The 13848-nt window shown below is 45.1% G+C and overlaps 1 protein-coding gene across 1 annotated transcript in view; it reads right to left on the reverse strand.

Moving 5' to 3' along the window:
• PAWR (pro-apoptotic WT1 regulator) overlaps window positions 1-12525 on the reverse strand; it is an 82075-nt gene extending 69550 nt beyond the window's left edge. The window contains exons 1-2 of the mRNA XM_066993415.1: window positions 11994-12525; window positions 11171-11818 (exon numbers count right to left, since the gene is read on the reverse strand). Of these exons, the coding sequence (XP_066849516.1) occupies window positions 11171-11656 (486 nt within the window). The 5' untranslated portion in view covers window positions 11657-11818; window positions 11994-12525. The remainder of the gene's footprint in view (window positions 1-11170; window positions 11819-11993) is intronic.
• Window positions 12526-13848: the final 1323 nt, after the last annotated feature.

Consider the following 13848-nt stretch of genomic DNA (forward strand, 5'->3'; position numbering starts at 1 on the left):
AGGTTCTTATGTAGCATTTATACACACACAATTTGTAAACACAGGAGCCTCGGTTTCTATACTCCACAATTTTATTATTATTATTTTTTTTTTTTTACTTACAAGCAAAACAATAAAATCCAACAGCAATCTGCAACACTCAGGTCAATTTTCCCTTGCTCTCGCCAGAATAGAACATAGAAATGAAAAGGTAAAATATACAAGGAAAACAGATGTCAACATTTTAAAAGTCAATCTGTTTATCTGGTAGAACCTGAATACTTCCAAATGTTTTAGTACACAGACTTCTTATCCAAATTACTAAAGCAATAAGAGGTTGTATTTTGGTAACCAAAGAGGACATTAGAGTTTTGTACTGAACCACCACAAGCAGATACAGCCAGCAAGATAATTAGCTTTCCTTTTTAAAGAAGGTCTTTAATAAGATACTTATTTCAGAAGGACTAATTCTGATAAAGGAGCTGGTTGGAGAAGTCTGTACAAGAACCTGTATGATGAGGATCCTGAACTTCTCATCCAAGTGGTAGGAGAGTGAGGTCCTGTATCTCAAAAAACTGCTAAATCTTTTGGGAGGAATACTTGCAAAAGCAGAAGTCTGTAAGGAAACATGGGGTGCATGTGAACTGATCTGCAGAGAAAAACTCATCTTTAGGTACAGTTCCATAGTGACTTAAACCAATCTAAAATTTTGGCAGAGCATCAGATGGATCACCTTCCTCAATGAAGGAGCAAAAAATAGGAAGCCTCTTAAGCATTACAACAGCCTTGCCACAGAAATAACTAGTGAGGAGGGATCATGAAATGAGGCTAACAGATACCACGCTGGGTTTTGTGGGCTGGGGGGGGCAAAATAATAATCATAAAAAGGTAGTTCATCATAAGTAAAAGTTGCTAGAAACATGGACCTCCTTACCCAATGATTTACTGTATGCTAATATTTAACATACATTCAAGTTAAGACTGAAAAGTACTTGGAAGAGGATTTCTGTCTACTTAAAAACCTTCATCCGATACTGAAGGTATTCAAGCTGAAAACTGTCAAGAGGCTAGAAAATTAATTCACAGGAAATACGTGATAAGATTTCCACATTATTTTTCCTTACTGCATGTCTGTTTATGGCCATTGTAGGAGCAGAACGTTGAGCTGTGTGGCTCCTTCGCCAGTCCAACTATATTTAGACTTATTTTCTTACAGTGTACTGAGAGAAAGAATCAAGCTAGAGCTTCGCAACGTGATTAAATGAACCTTATAGGCATGCGGCAGGAAGAGGTTGGTCCAGATGACCGTAGGTGTCACTTATGTGAACCCATGTGCTTACAGACACTGAACTACATATTGCATGGTGCTTAATTCATAAAATACACACCAGTTTCTGCAGCAGATGGGTAGGACAAGCACAGCTTTCCTTGATTCCATTTATTTTCAAAAACAATTAAAAAGGTTAGAGAGGGCTGAGAAGAGGAATGGTGAAAGAGGAGAAATCCCAGTTGCTCCTGCCTATCGTTCTGGTTTCTCTGGTGGTCAATGAATTTGGCTTAGCTGCCGTATATAGAGCTAAACAGCAGTTATTCCATAATACCTTTTCCATATCTGAATACTGCCATCATTCTGCCTGGCTATCCTGCCTCTGTGCCTCAAATCCTATTAGCACCTGTTACTTCTGCTGAGTAAAGCAGGCCTAGGTTGTTGCCCTGCCAAAGAAAAAAAATAAAAAAGCATCTTTTTTTTCCATCCATCTCAGGCAGCCAGCAAGTAGAGAGCCAGGCTTGACCCATGCAGGAGAATGAGAGGCAATGGATATAAATCGAAACAAGAGAGGCCCTCACCAAACAGAACAGAAAACCCAAGGACAGTCAGATATTAGAAGGGCTGCCCAAAGAGGCTGTGCCCTTTTCATCCTTGGAGGTTTTCAAGACCTGACTGGATTAAGCCCTGTGCAACCAGGTCAGGCTAAAGCCCTCCTGAGGTTCCTTCCCACCTCAGTGACGCTTAGATCCAAGGCCTACACACAGAGAGCACTCAGTGCTGCCCCAAACCGTGCTCCTCCAAGTCTCTCAGCTGCTACAGACTCTCTGACTTAGAGAAGTTCAAAATGTTACGTACAGAGGCTTCAGATCAAGAAAATGAGTGCTGATGAAGGACTGCGTAACAGCTCCTGTGCAAAGCCTGTGCCTAGCACATACCCACTCCACGTTTGTGTTTGAAGACAGATGAGCGTTGAGATAGGCAAAGCGTGCTGTTGACATGTTACTGTGTTTCACTGAGGCATTTTTGTTTGGTGTGTTTTGTGTTTTTGTTTTTGAAGTGTACCTTCAACCAGGATTACGTTCTTATGTAAGGCAAAATAAAGGTTACTTTTAAAATGACGTGAGGATTACACGGTTAAGACTACACAACAGAGCTGCGTATGGCATTTGCAGGCCTGGATTGAGAGACCTAAATATCCCATCGAGCCCTTCCAAGCAACATGCAAGCAGATCAAACACATTAAAATCCTGAAACAAAACACTGGGGTTGTGGTTTTTATTTTAATTTCCCATGACCTTGTAAAGCACGGGAAATAGTCATCCACCTACGGTCTTTCACTTGAAGAGTCTTTAAATATAGAACTCCAACTTAAAAGAAATATAGCAGAGAAAAACATTCACAATAAAATGTTCACATGTATGTAATGGATGCAAACCACATATTGTGAAGATAATATTAAGGAATCAGCTCAAAGCTGTGTGGAACTGAGCACTTAACAGTGACCTTTCCATAAGTCCCCTTTACGCTTAGAGCTATAAGAGAATTTAGAAAACATGTAAATTTTAAAGATGCAATGAAGTAAGAAATGTTACATTTGTGCAAACAAATATTTTGCATCAATTCATATTATTGTATTTTACTTAGAGATGGGAGGGGAATTGTTTTAGATTCCTTTTGACAAGCAGAGGTCATTTCCCACCAGCTCTTACTGGGTATACAGAAAATAAACAAAAATAATCAAAAAAAAATCCTGTCAGAATATAAAGGGACACAAAAAAAGATCTGCTCAAACTCAGATTGAAGAAGAATGAATATTCAAGTTGCGTAAAGCAAAACTGGAACAGGGTAAGACAGTCTGCTGAGCATAATAGTCAAGAGGTGGATTTTCTTTAGGGGTGGGGGGCTACAGTGGGCTTTTTTTGCTTGTCTGGCATGGGAGGTAAGGGGTTATTTGTTTTGGAAGCTGTTTGTTGGTTTGTTTTTTTTAGCTTGCTTCTTTTGAAAGTAACACATCCGGGATGTAGTACATTCAAAGCATGAAAAGGCTGCTGGAAAGGAAAATAATAACTGGAGAAGTAACAAAATAATTCACAAGACTTCTGGTGGTTTATAAATGACTGCTGAAATCCATTCATTGTTTTCACTCTTCTGTATCCTCACATAAGTCACATCTGTGAAACACAGTCGAACAAGGGTTGTATTTTTTTTTAATTAATGAAAAGTACTGAAAAAAGTCACGTAAATAGTTCTTACAAATATATATATATATATATAGTTATGAAGCCATAAATCACAAACAAATCACACTTCTCAGTTCAGACAGAAGTCTCTCACTCTATTAAAAATACCACCACCTTTTTTGGGGGGGCACAATATTTTTCAGTCTCCTGAACCTACAGTAGAAAAATACATTTAGACTAATTTACTTATAGCTTTGGAAATTAAAAACTACAATCAGCATAGTTTCACTAGAAGTAGTCAAAGTATACAAATCTAAAACGTGCATCATCTATAATTTGTTCCTTCTAGTATAAAAGGAACTCAAAATTCTAAGTTTATGAAATACAAAATATATTGTAAGTTAATTTATTCCAGATATCTCCTTCTAAATGTGTTAAATAAATAAGCCTCTCAGCAATTAGCTCCAAATATTCAGATGTGGGATGAACCATGGTCCCCAAAGTCACAAAGGGATTTTGAAAACATGACAAATGCAAACAATGAGGTTTCAGAACTCTGGAGTGCTCATTTAGCCTTTCATTGTTGCAGTCTTCATGATTTGCTTATAATACTAAGCTATTATTTCCTCCACAGCTACATGAATATTACAACTTACTTTAGAAAACACTATGCAAATACTCGAGATTGCTATTTAATCCCATTACCATTGGAATACCCTTTTAAATACTGAGATATTTAAGAGAGATAAGATAGCAAAGGTGATCCTCCTTGGGAATGAAGCCAAACACCAACTCATTTTTCATCATTCAGCATAGCTGCATTAGACTACTCTCAATTTTAGGGGATTAAAATATTGTTCCTTAAACAATTAAATATCAAACTATCGTAAGTTTTTCCAAAGTAAATCTTTTTAAATATTACTCTTCCAAAGTATTAGTAGCTTCATGTACCTGAGACAATACATTAAGTAAAAGAACAGGACAGACTGACCTCTTGCCATCTTTCAAACTGCCTTTTTTTCAGTCCTGCTCCCTAGAAGGAAAGTAAAAATTGTGCAGCACTTCCACTACCAATAAGAAATGAGAAAATCCTAAGGAATTTCTCTCAGACAGACAATTGTAACAATTCAGCTGCATTAGTGTCAGCAGCTCTCATATAATGGTTTTCTGCACCAGCAATTCCAGAAACCTTCAAAGTTTCCTTCTAATACATAGCGTGAAGAAAGGCCTCTGAGCTGGGCTCCCAATAGTATCCTTAAAGCCAAACTGGTTTAATGTGGGCCCCATAAGTGTACTGTAGGTGGTGGAAAATTGGCTGCATCTTTGGGCTGAGAAGGCTGGGAGCAGTACTATGACCTTGAGCTGGCAGCCAGTTCAGGGGTTGGTACCAGGGCCAACAGCATACAACGTGGCTATTAACCTCAACAACGGGATGGAAGGTACTGCAAGCAGGTTTGCGGCCGGTATCAAACTGGGGTGGAGTGGTGGAGAGGCCGGAAGGCACACCTGCTGTTCACACAGACCTCTACATTAAATCTACTGATCAGACTCGAGACAGGTTGTCCATACTTGTCTCTTGTCATGAGGGGAGGTTTCAGCTATAGTCTAACCTCATTATCTTATTGCTCACATTTAGGATACAAGTCTAAATCTCTTGAAATGAACTTGAAGTTATTATTTTTGCATTTATGTCCAAGCCACTAGTTGCCAAAAGTCAAGGAAAAAGCAGCTTCTTTTTGCTTTGTAGGAGACCATCAACCTATCAATAAAGCAAAGCATCTCCAATTCGAGGTTAGATCAAGATATTTTTTTACAAAACAACAATTGTGTGTTTTCAGAGCAATTACTTATTACAGAAAAGATACCTAAAGCATTTGTAAATTTGTCAGGTAAGTCATTTTTAGTAATACTTAGCAGCGTGCTCACTTCAGTGCAGTAATTGATCACATCGACGCTTCCCTGCCTGTGATTTTCAGTGAGGCTGAAGTCACCCCGTTTACAGTGCAGAGCAAGATGCTTCCTATGTTTACTTCAGGGCAGAAGTGGACAAATGCACAGCTGAGAGCCTGTATCCTCTCTTCGCCCCACAATTACATTTTTGTTGCTCCAGATGTATCTTGTCATATAATTACGCTTTACGAACAAACAATGATGGGACAGACAACATTTCACCCTTAAGTACTAGAGAAATAACCTAAAAACAACACAAAGGAATATTTATCTTCAGCCAACCAACATCTACACTTATTTAGGGTAACTGGCTATATAACAGGCCGGCAAGAAAAGGCAGTAACTGGCAAGGCAGAACATTAAGAAGCCTTCAACCACCAATTACAAGCTAAGCTAAATACTTTTCTTACTTTCTGTACAATTCAGTACTCAATAGAGGAGGAAATACTTTACTTACTCTGTGTTTATTTTCCACCTAATAACGGTATCATTTCAAATGATTCATCCCAAAAACAGGAGAGTGAAAAAGCTAACTACAATAATGTTTTCCAAACGCACCTCGTTATTAAAAGATCATTTTAAAAACCAACCTTCCCAAAATTGCACTTACGAGATAAATGCAAAGTCAAGAGAATCAGAGGGGAAATTGGTGGGTTCTGATTCTTTTCCACCACTCTTTCCTATTCCAGCAGGAACTGGCACTGGATAGAGCTACATGCATAAAAGAGTCAGTATTTGCTGGTTGAGTGCTGTAAATTCCAGCCGTAGATACTGGACTGCAATCTGACTGTCTATGAAAACAGCAAGGATGAAATTATCCCTATCACCTCTTGAAGAGAAATTACACTATCTGCATGTATATTTTCAGCTGGAAAACTATTGGACTGCCCAGCCTTGTTCCAAAACAGAGCTGATCTAGTGCCTAGACACCATAGATTTGGAAGGTGTGCATGCAGTGACTTGGAAGCTGCTGCAAGGGTACTGGAAGTGAAAACCTCCCAGGTTTCTGCATCTATGATGTGACTTAACTGAGCACACAAGCTTACCTATGTAAGTGTCAGGGCATTAAAACATGCCTTTGAACATATACAAACAAACAACAACAGAAGCAGAAAAAATAAAAGCAGTAATAGAAGCTTAAGTACTGAAAAGAGGTGGAAAAAGAAAATGCCCTTTGCATAGGTTGCCCAGAGGCTAAGTCAAAATGAGAATTCACAAAGGTATCAACAACGAAGCAGACTGAATGTAAGTAATTGTGATAAAATCCCTTATCAGAACCTGAGAATGCTTCTATCACTTCTTTTACCCTGACACACTTGAAGGAGGAAGCATAAATAGAAAGTAGTAAAAAACATGTGCTCACTGACAAAGCAAGCAGGAGGATGGCCTAACATGCTGTCAAAGGTCATCCAGGACAAATAAATATATTTTAAACTTCTGTCATAATACTAACACCTCTGCACCGATGGCAAGGGTATCAGTGGTCAAAAATAGGTTTTGTTCAACCTCCCAGGATTTTCTTGAACATCTCTTTTTGAGACACTTGTCTTCCAACATAAGCAAAGAGAAGCAAGTTGTTTTACAAGAAAACGCTCAGAGTCGCTGGACAACGCAAAGCTGCTTTCCCATTAACAGGAAGAGAAGGCTAGAACTGCTCCTTCAGTTACCTTAGTCCTCAGGTAGGGAATTGCTGGGAAAGACTCTGCTGAAGGGAGACTTCTGCCCAGGAGAATCCAATCGCCAACACCGGGCTCCACTCTTCTCTCGAGTTTCCAGCCATTCAGAGAACGTTTCAGTTGCTTCACAACTTACACGGTAATTGCTACGCTTGACACATTTGGCATTTAAAGTTTCCTTAGGTTTTTCCAACTGGAACGCAGCAGCCTTCTGTCAGCTACTCATCGCAGCACGCTGGCTTCTGGTAGCAGGAACCCTTTCTTTCCCCACAGGCAGAGCTCATCCCTCTGCTGGCAACGCTGCCGTTCAGTACGACACCCACCAAGCACCATGCACGCAGTCCCTTCCAGGGAGAAAGGCAGCGGGCCACCGGCGTGGTTGCAAGAAGGCAAACCCTTCGGGCTGCTGGTGAGATGACAACGGATGGACAGATCGGCTGCACATCCTATGCAGAGCCCACGTTTTTACCTGTTACGCTACCTTTAGGCTATTAGGATTTTCCACAGAAAGGTCAGGAGACTGTTGTGTCTCGCGTATGGCAGCTTCATGTGCAAAATACACAGATCTGAGTTCTTTACACCTTTTTAAATCATTCATCACGCTGTTATTAGCTGAAGAACACATGTGAATTTAGAGGACTTCCAGCTGGTCAGGTGAAATGTAAACTCTGTCCATAAGCACGTTACAGCAAAACCAGCTATCCTCCCTCCTGGATCAACCAAGACTTTGACTCTACATATACCTCTCTAAAAAGGTAACCACGACAACTGCTGTTATTCTGCTGGTTGGGGTTCAGAAAAAGCTTACGAGCGCAGCTTTGCCAGCAGAATCCTCCAGTGTAAACAGTTACAAAAGTAAAGCTGCACTTTCACCAGCGCAGCTTGTTTTGCTTGGAGCAGGACAGGAGAACTGCTTTAACAACACGAAACACGGCTCTCATCATCCTTGTGGGTCTTCGCAGAGCACTGTCAGCGTAGCACGATAGGAACTCTGTGTGTTTCTTGGACAGATGCGAGCACAGCTCCAAGTGGGGAAATGGTATGAGTAAACTTAACACCTGCATCAAGTGAGTATCTACAGACTGAAAAAATGCTTTCTAACAGATAGCTGTGGGGTGGGCTGGAAAGCTTAATACTTAAAAAAATAAACTAAAGTAAACTTAAGGAGTGATGATAATTAGATACAACTTAGTTACCTTTCACAACCTGTTGCAAGGCAACAAAGCCCAAATCCCACAGCGCTTAACACTACTCAGAGTGAAATTAAACGACTAAGATTCAACACGCTATCAAGACACTACTTTAAAAACGCTGAAAAGTAACAAAGCTGCAAGCATTTCAGCAGCCATTTTCAAAAGGCATCTGTACCCAGATAAGCATTAGTGCTGCGAAGATATAAACCAACCTTTAATTCCACCACGACGGCCTCTAAACACAAAGCCTCGCCACTACACCCAACCTGTCACCATTCGTTTCCACGGCCTCCCCTTTGGTTTCTGGCCTCCAATCACTTAAATACAAAATACTTTTAAGACTGTACTTTTAAGACAGTACTGTTTAAGACCTAGCTCCATTCCCTTCCTATTGAACAGAAAAGAAATTAATCATTAACAAATAACGATCTGCTAACATTTTTCATGACCACTTCAACATAAACGAGACAACCCGAACTTTCCTTATTCCACCACTTCATAATACTACATTTTCCAACAGCATTAGAACTGAAATTACATCCTGTTTCTTTGGTGATGAAAACTGTTTTCATATTCTCTTTTGGGCCAAGAAGCTCGTGGGCATTATGTATCTTCTGCAGGTGCATTCTGTAGCCAGTTACCTGGTCTCATTTCAGAGTACCAGAATCTCCTCTTTCTCGCCATTCCCCGTTGCAGTGCCATGCTGATTATACAACAACAATGCTGTTCTAGAGAGACTGTTTCCTTGAAAGCTAAGACAACAGAACAGCCAATAAGGCTCTAAAAGAACATCTTCCAAAAAGCAGTTCTAAAGCACAGCACTTGAAGCTCTGCATGGTGTGAGCGATTAAATTCAGTGTATACTACTACCAAATCACCACACAGCACAGTGAAGCTAAGCCTAGCATCTAAAGGAGGACGACAAGTAACTGGAGTGTTGTAAGAGCAAGCCAGTTCAGTCTACAAGCCATCATCTACACAGCAGCAGCCTTCTTTGGTCCGAGTTCAGCTTCATAGTCACAGAGAGTCAAGAGAACTTAAGCTGAGCGTATTGAATCAGTGCTTTAAAGCATTTCCTCATGAATAAACAGAAAGACAGCACAAGTAAATACTCTGTAAAACATTCATTAGTAAGTAGTTACTCACATTTGACACTGGACACAGTTTTTGAAGCTGTCCACCATCAGGAATGATCTAGTGCTCCCTAGTTAAATAATTCTTTGGAATGCAAGTGGTAATGATTAAAAACATTTAAGAAATGTGAAATGCTGGAAAGAAGTAGTTTTGTATAAATACATGCCAGCCAGAATGCAACGCTTTACAACAAGTCTCCCCAGAAACACCTCGTACAACAGGTATCTGCATTTATAAAAATCTGACCTTAGAAAGGTAAGGTGATGCTAATTGCTACTTTCAGAAGGAAGCAGTACAAAGATGAGAGGGTTGCAAGAAATGCCAGCACATGGTGACACTCAGAAAAACGAGCAGGCCCTCAACAGGATGTGAATGGGTGAGAGCTTGCTTCTCAACACCTAAATATCTCAACCGTAATAAATAAACCACCCTTAGCAATGCAGCAGGTTACACTTGCAAATTGACACAGAAGAACCTAACAGTTGCTGAGCAAGGAGTGTGTGTTCCTGGAAAGCAAAGAATATTTTGAGCAATATTTAAAACAAAGAAAAAAAAAAAAACAACAAACAAACAAGAAATCCAACCACCAGCAAACCCCAAACCACACCACCAAAAGCCACAAGAACACAAGTTCAGAAAACCAGTTCAAAGAAGCTGAACACCAGCCTCGAGGGGGGGTGGCGGAAGACTGTGGGTAGGGGGTACGGCAGAGGCCCCTCAAGTAAGATGTTTTACGATGAACGCTTGCTGCAATGTACAAAGCCAGTATTAACTGAACTGGCACCACCTTACCTGGGGAAATAATGGCACAGCATTTTTTAAGAGTCCATACAGGAGCATGGGGGCAGACTGAGGGGGGAACATACAAAACCAACCAAAGGCAGTCCAGGAGGGGTGCAGGCTCTAAAACCAGAGGATTAAAGAACTTGCTTGTGCCCCTTACTTTCCAAAGCAGTAATATTCAAGACCCACACCAAAACATTTTATCTCAAGGTAGAGGCTGTTCAAGTAAAGAGTCTGATCAAGTGCAGGACCAGCCCCTAAAAAATGCGATTCTAAAAGACCTGTACAGCTCCTAAAAGGCATTCCCTGCCTTCTGATACCGTCCTGTGTGAAAGTGTCTGCTCTGAACGCGTTTATGGTATCAAAAAGAAAGTGTTAATGACTGCAGGTATGGCAAACAGGATTCCTTCTCCTCCTGCTGCTCTAGAAAGAGAACTTTTTATTGCCATTTTAGCCATCTGTAACAGAAGAACAGATAATAGAAATGCTTTCTACGGAGAGACAGATAATCAGCATTAATGCAAAATTGGAGAGTAAAACACAGCTTTGTTTAAAGTTTCCTGTGGCTTTTCTTATTAACTGAAAAAAAAAAAAAAAGAAAAAAGCTAAAGACCTAGTTATCATTCTTCTGAATTCCTCTAGGAGTATTATAAATCAATGCCAGATTTTTATACTAGTAGCAAACCACAGAGGACAGTGGTGTTGGCTGATAAAAATATCTTCCTCTGCCTTCAAGAAAAAAAAATGCTCTTTCAACCACCACATTTTTTCCAGCGCAGGAAATTCTTTCGGGCTCCAAACCGAGCGCTGTTTACACCTGAACATCTACTCAGCGCCCACAAACCCGCTTTCCTTCGCTCTGACGGCGCTGTTAGAGGGCACGCGTCTCCCTTCGGACTTCCAGCGGCCCCAGCAGCGGCTTAAGGAAGAAACGCAGGGCAGGGATCAGGGATGAGGGGAGGGGATGGGGGCCGGCCGCGTGGACTCGGCGGGCCCCGCGCTCACCTCGGCGGCCGGGATGTTCACCACACCTGTCGACCTGCGCTTCTCCCGCAGCTTCCTCTTCTCGATCTGCCCCTTCCCCTTCCTGGCGCTGGGCCCCGAGCCCTTGCCCTTGCCCGCCGGCTTCTCCTCGCCCTCGGGGGAGCCCGGCACGGCGGTGGAGGCGGCGGCGGGCTCAGCGCCCCGGCCCCCGGCGAGGCCCGGCGGCGGCGGCGGCTCCTTGGCGGGGGCGGCCCGGCCCAGGCCCAGGCAGTTGAGGGCCCCGCCGGCGGGGGGCGCCGGGCGGTCCGGCGGGGCGGCGGGGGGCAGGCAGCTGCCGCCGCCGGGCTCGGCCGGGGCGGCGACCCCCGTGGGTCTGGGCTCGCTCACGGCGGCCGCCCCCGGTGGCGGCGGCGCCTGCTTGGCCCGCATCTTCTCCCGCTTGGCTTTCCACTCCTCCAGAAAGTCCGTGGTGCTGCCCCCGGCGCCCCGGTAGCCGCCGGTCGCCATGTTCCCGGCGGGGTCGGCTCGGTGGTGGTGGCGGCAGCGCCCCGGCTGCACCTCCGCCGCCGCCCGCCCCGAGGCGGCTCTGCCGCCGCCCGCCGACGAGAGGGGCCCGGCGGGGCGGGCGAGACGGGGGCGGGGAGGGAGGCTCGGCGGACGGCGAACACCCTGCGGGGAACAAAAGGGGGGCCGTCAGGCGTCCCGCTGCCAGCCCGTCCTCGCCCTGCCTCCCGCCCCGGCCGCCGGGGGCGGCTCCCCCCGGGCCCCCCTCGCCCTCCGCCGGCCCCGACGCCCTCCCTGCCTCCCACCCTGGCTGCCGGGAGCGGAGCCGCCCGGCGCTCACCTCCCTCCCTGCCGCCCGGCGGGGCCGCGGCTCCGTGCCTCGCTCGGTGCCTCGCTCGCTGCCGGCCCCAGGTGAGCGGCACCGCCTCCCGCCGGCCCGGAAGGCGCGGCCCCGGGGCGGCCCCGGCTCCCCCTTCCCCTCCCCTCGGCCAAAGCCCGGGCAGGGCAGGGCCGGGAGCTGCCGGCACGGTACCCGAGGGGCGCCGGCACCTGCGCGGGGCTCCCCCGGGGCCGCGGCCGTCGGGCCGGGGCTGTGAAAGCCGCCCGGGAGCCGCCCGCGGGACGCTCGGTCCGGGCTGCGCCTGGAAGTCGCCGCTGTCGCCGTGCGTGCGCCTCGTCCTGCCTCGCGTGCCGGGGAGTGAAGGACGGGGCTGGCGCTTCCCTCCCTCCCCGCAGGTCCGGAGCAAGGTGCAGGGGCGCGGGCAGCCCGGCCGTGCCCAGCCGGCAGCACGTCTCGCGGTTGCTCATCGCTTTTTTTCCGACTTTGAGGTGTAATGCTGAGCCCGGCCGTGTGGTTAATAAAAGTCCTTACGAGTTTAGAGTGTAAACTTCTGAAACGGTTTCGGTTTCTTTTTTTTTTTTTCAGAAACGGTACAGATGCTATAGATACAGGTTAAAAATTCCTGGCAAAACGGGGTCCCACATGTCTGCGGGAGGCTGCCTGTGCCCTACAGCGCACATAGCAGGCTTCTTCATCCCCGTTCCTGCTCAAGCCTTGCAGCCTGCAGTGGTGGGCAATGCCTCAGGGAATCTCACACACACACTCGCAGTCGCACACACACACACACTCACTCACTCCCCGAGTGGCTGAGGCCGGCAGAACCCTCTGGAGCCCACCAGGCCCAAGCCCTGCCCAAGCAGGGCCACCCAGAGCAGCCTGCCCAGGGCCATGTCCAGGCGGCTTTTGAAGATCTCCAAGGAGGAGACCCCACAGCCTCTCTGGGCAGCCTGTGCCACTGCTCCGTCACCCGCACAGAAAAGACGTGCTGCCTGGTGTTCAGAGGGAACCTCCTGTGCCTCACCTCACCAACCGTCGATGCCCAGCTGGTGATCATTCATTTACTTGGGCATTTCACTTCGCTCGTATCTGATTTCTGCTCTGGTTTGGGCTTAGGGCTTTTCGTGGGGAGGCAGGTGGTTCTGAAGGAGTTTATGTGTCTGTATAGATAGAAGTTCAGATACCTGCATCCCCAGCACAGACAAAACCTCTCATCTTTCAGGCTAACAGTAAAGCCCAAAACAAAACAGGTTAATGGTTCCATGTTATGCTGGAAAGCTGTTAATAGGCAGAAGAGTAGATGTTGAAAATACAGGTCTATACTAGCTCTACTCCTTAATGCTCAGCAGTAAAAAATTATTGAAGTTGATTATATTTCTATTTGCGGATCAAGCATTTAATGAAGCGTTGACTTAATCTTGACTCAACTAGCTCTTGCCTCAAAAAAACATTCTTACCTTCGCAAATCTTCTAGAGAGTTTTGTTAGAAAGCTATTGAGCTGTATTTTAGAAAACACAATTTAGAAAAAGGATCCTTAGTGTGAATTCTTGCCTGCAAAGTACTTTTCCCATTCTGTCAGACTCTTCCTCTTACATGATGAAGAGCTGTCCTTGAGAGTATCACGTAGCTGTAACAACACCAGCATTTCGCCCCTTGCCATTGCTCCCCATGAGCAGCCTATCTGGCTAAAAATGTGTAAAAATCATTTAACAAAGTCATTAGTTGTAATACGTTGTGCATATGGAGAAACAGAGTGGTGTATTTCAGTTTGAGGGTTCCCTTAGCTCCCCGTCACCCAGGTCTTCCTGCGAGGCTTGGGCAGCATCTTACCTGCCCACCTCTCCCGTGGGTTGAGTG

The sequence above is a fragment of the Anser cygnoides genome, chromosome 1, assembly GCF_040182565.1.
Source record: "Anser cygnoides isolate HZ-2024a breed goose chromosome 1, Taihu_goose_T2T_genome, whole genome shotgun sequence".
Taxonomy (NCBI): Eukaryota; Metazoa; Chordata; class Aves; order Anseriformes; family Anatidae; genus Anser; species Anser cygnoides.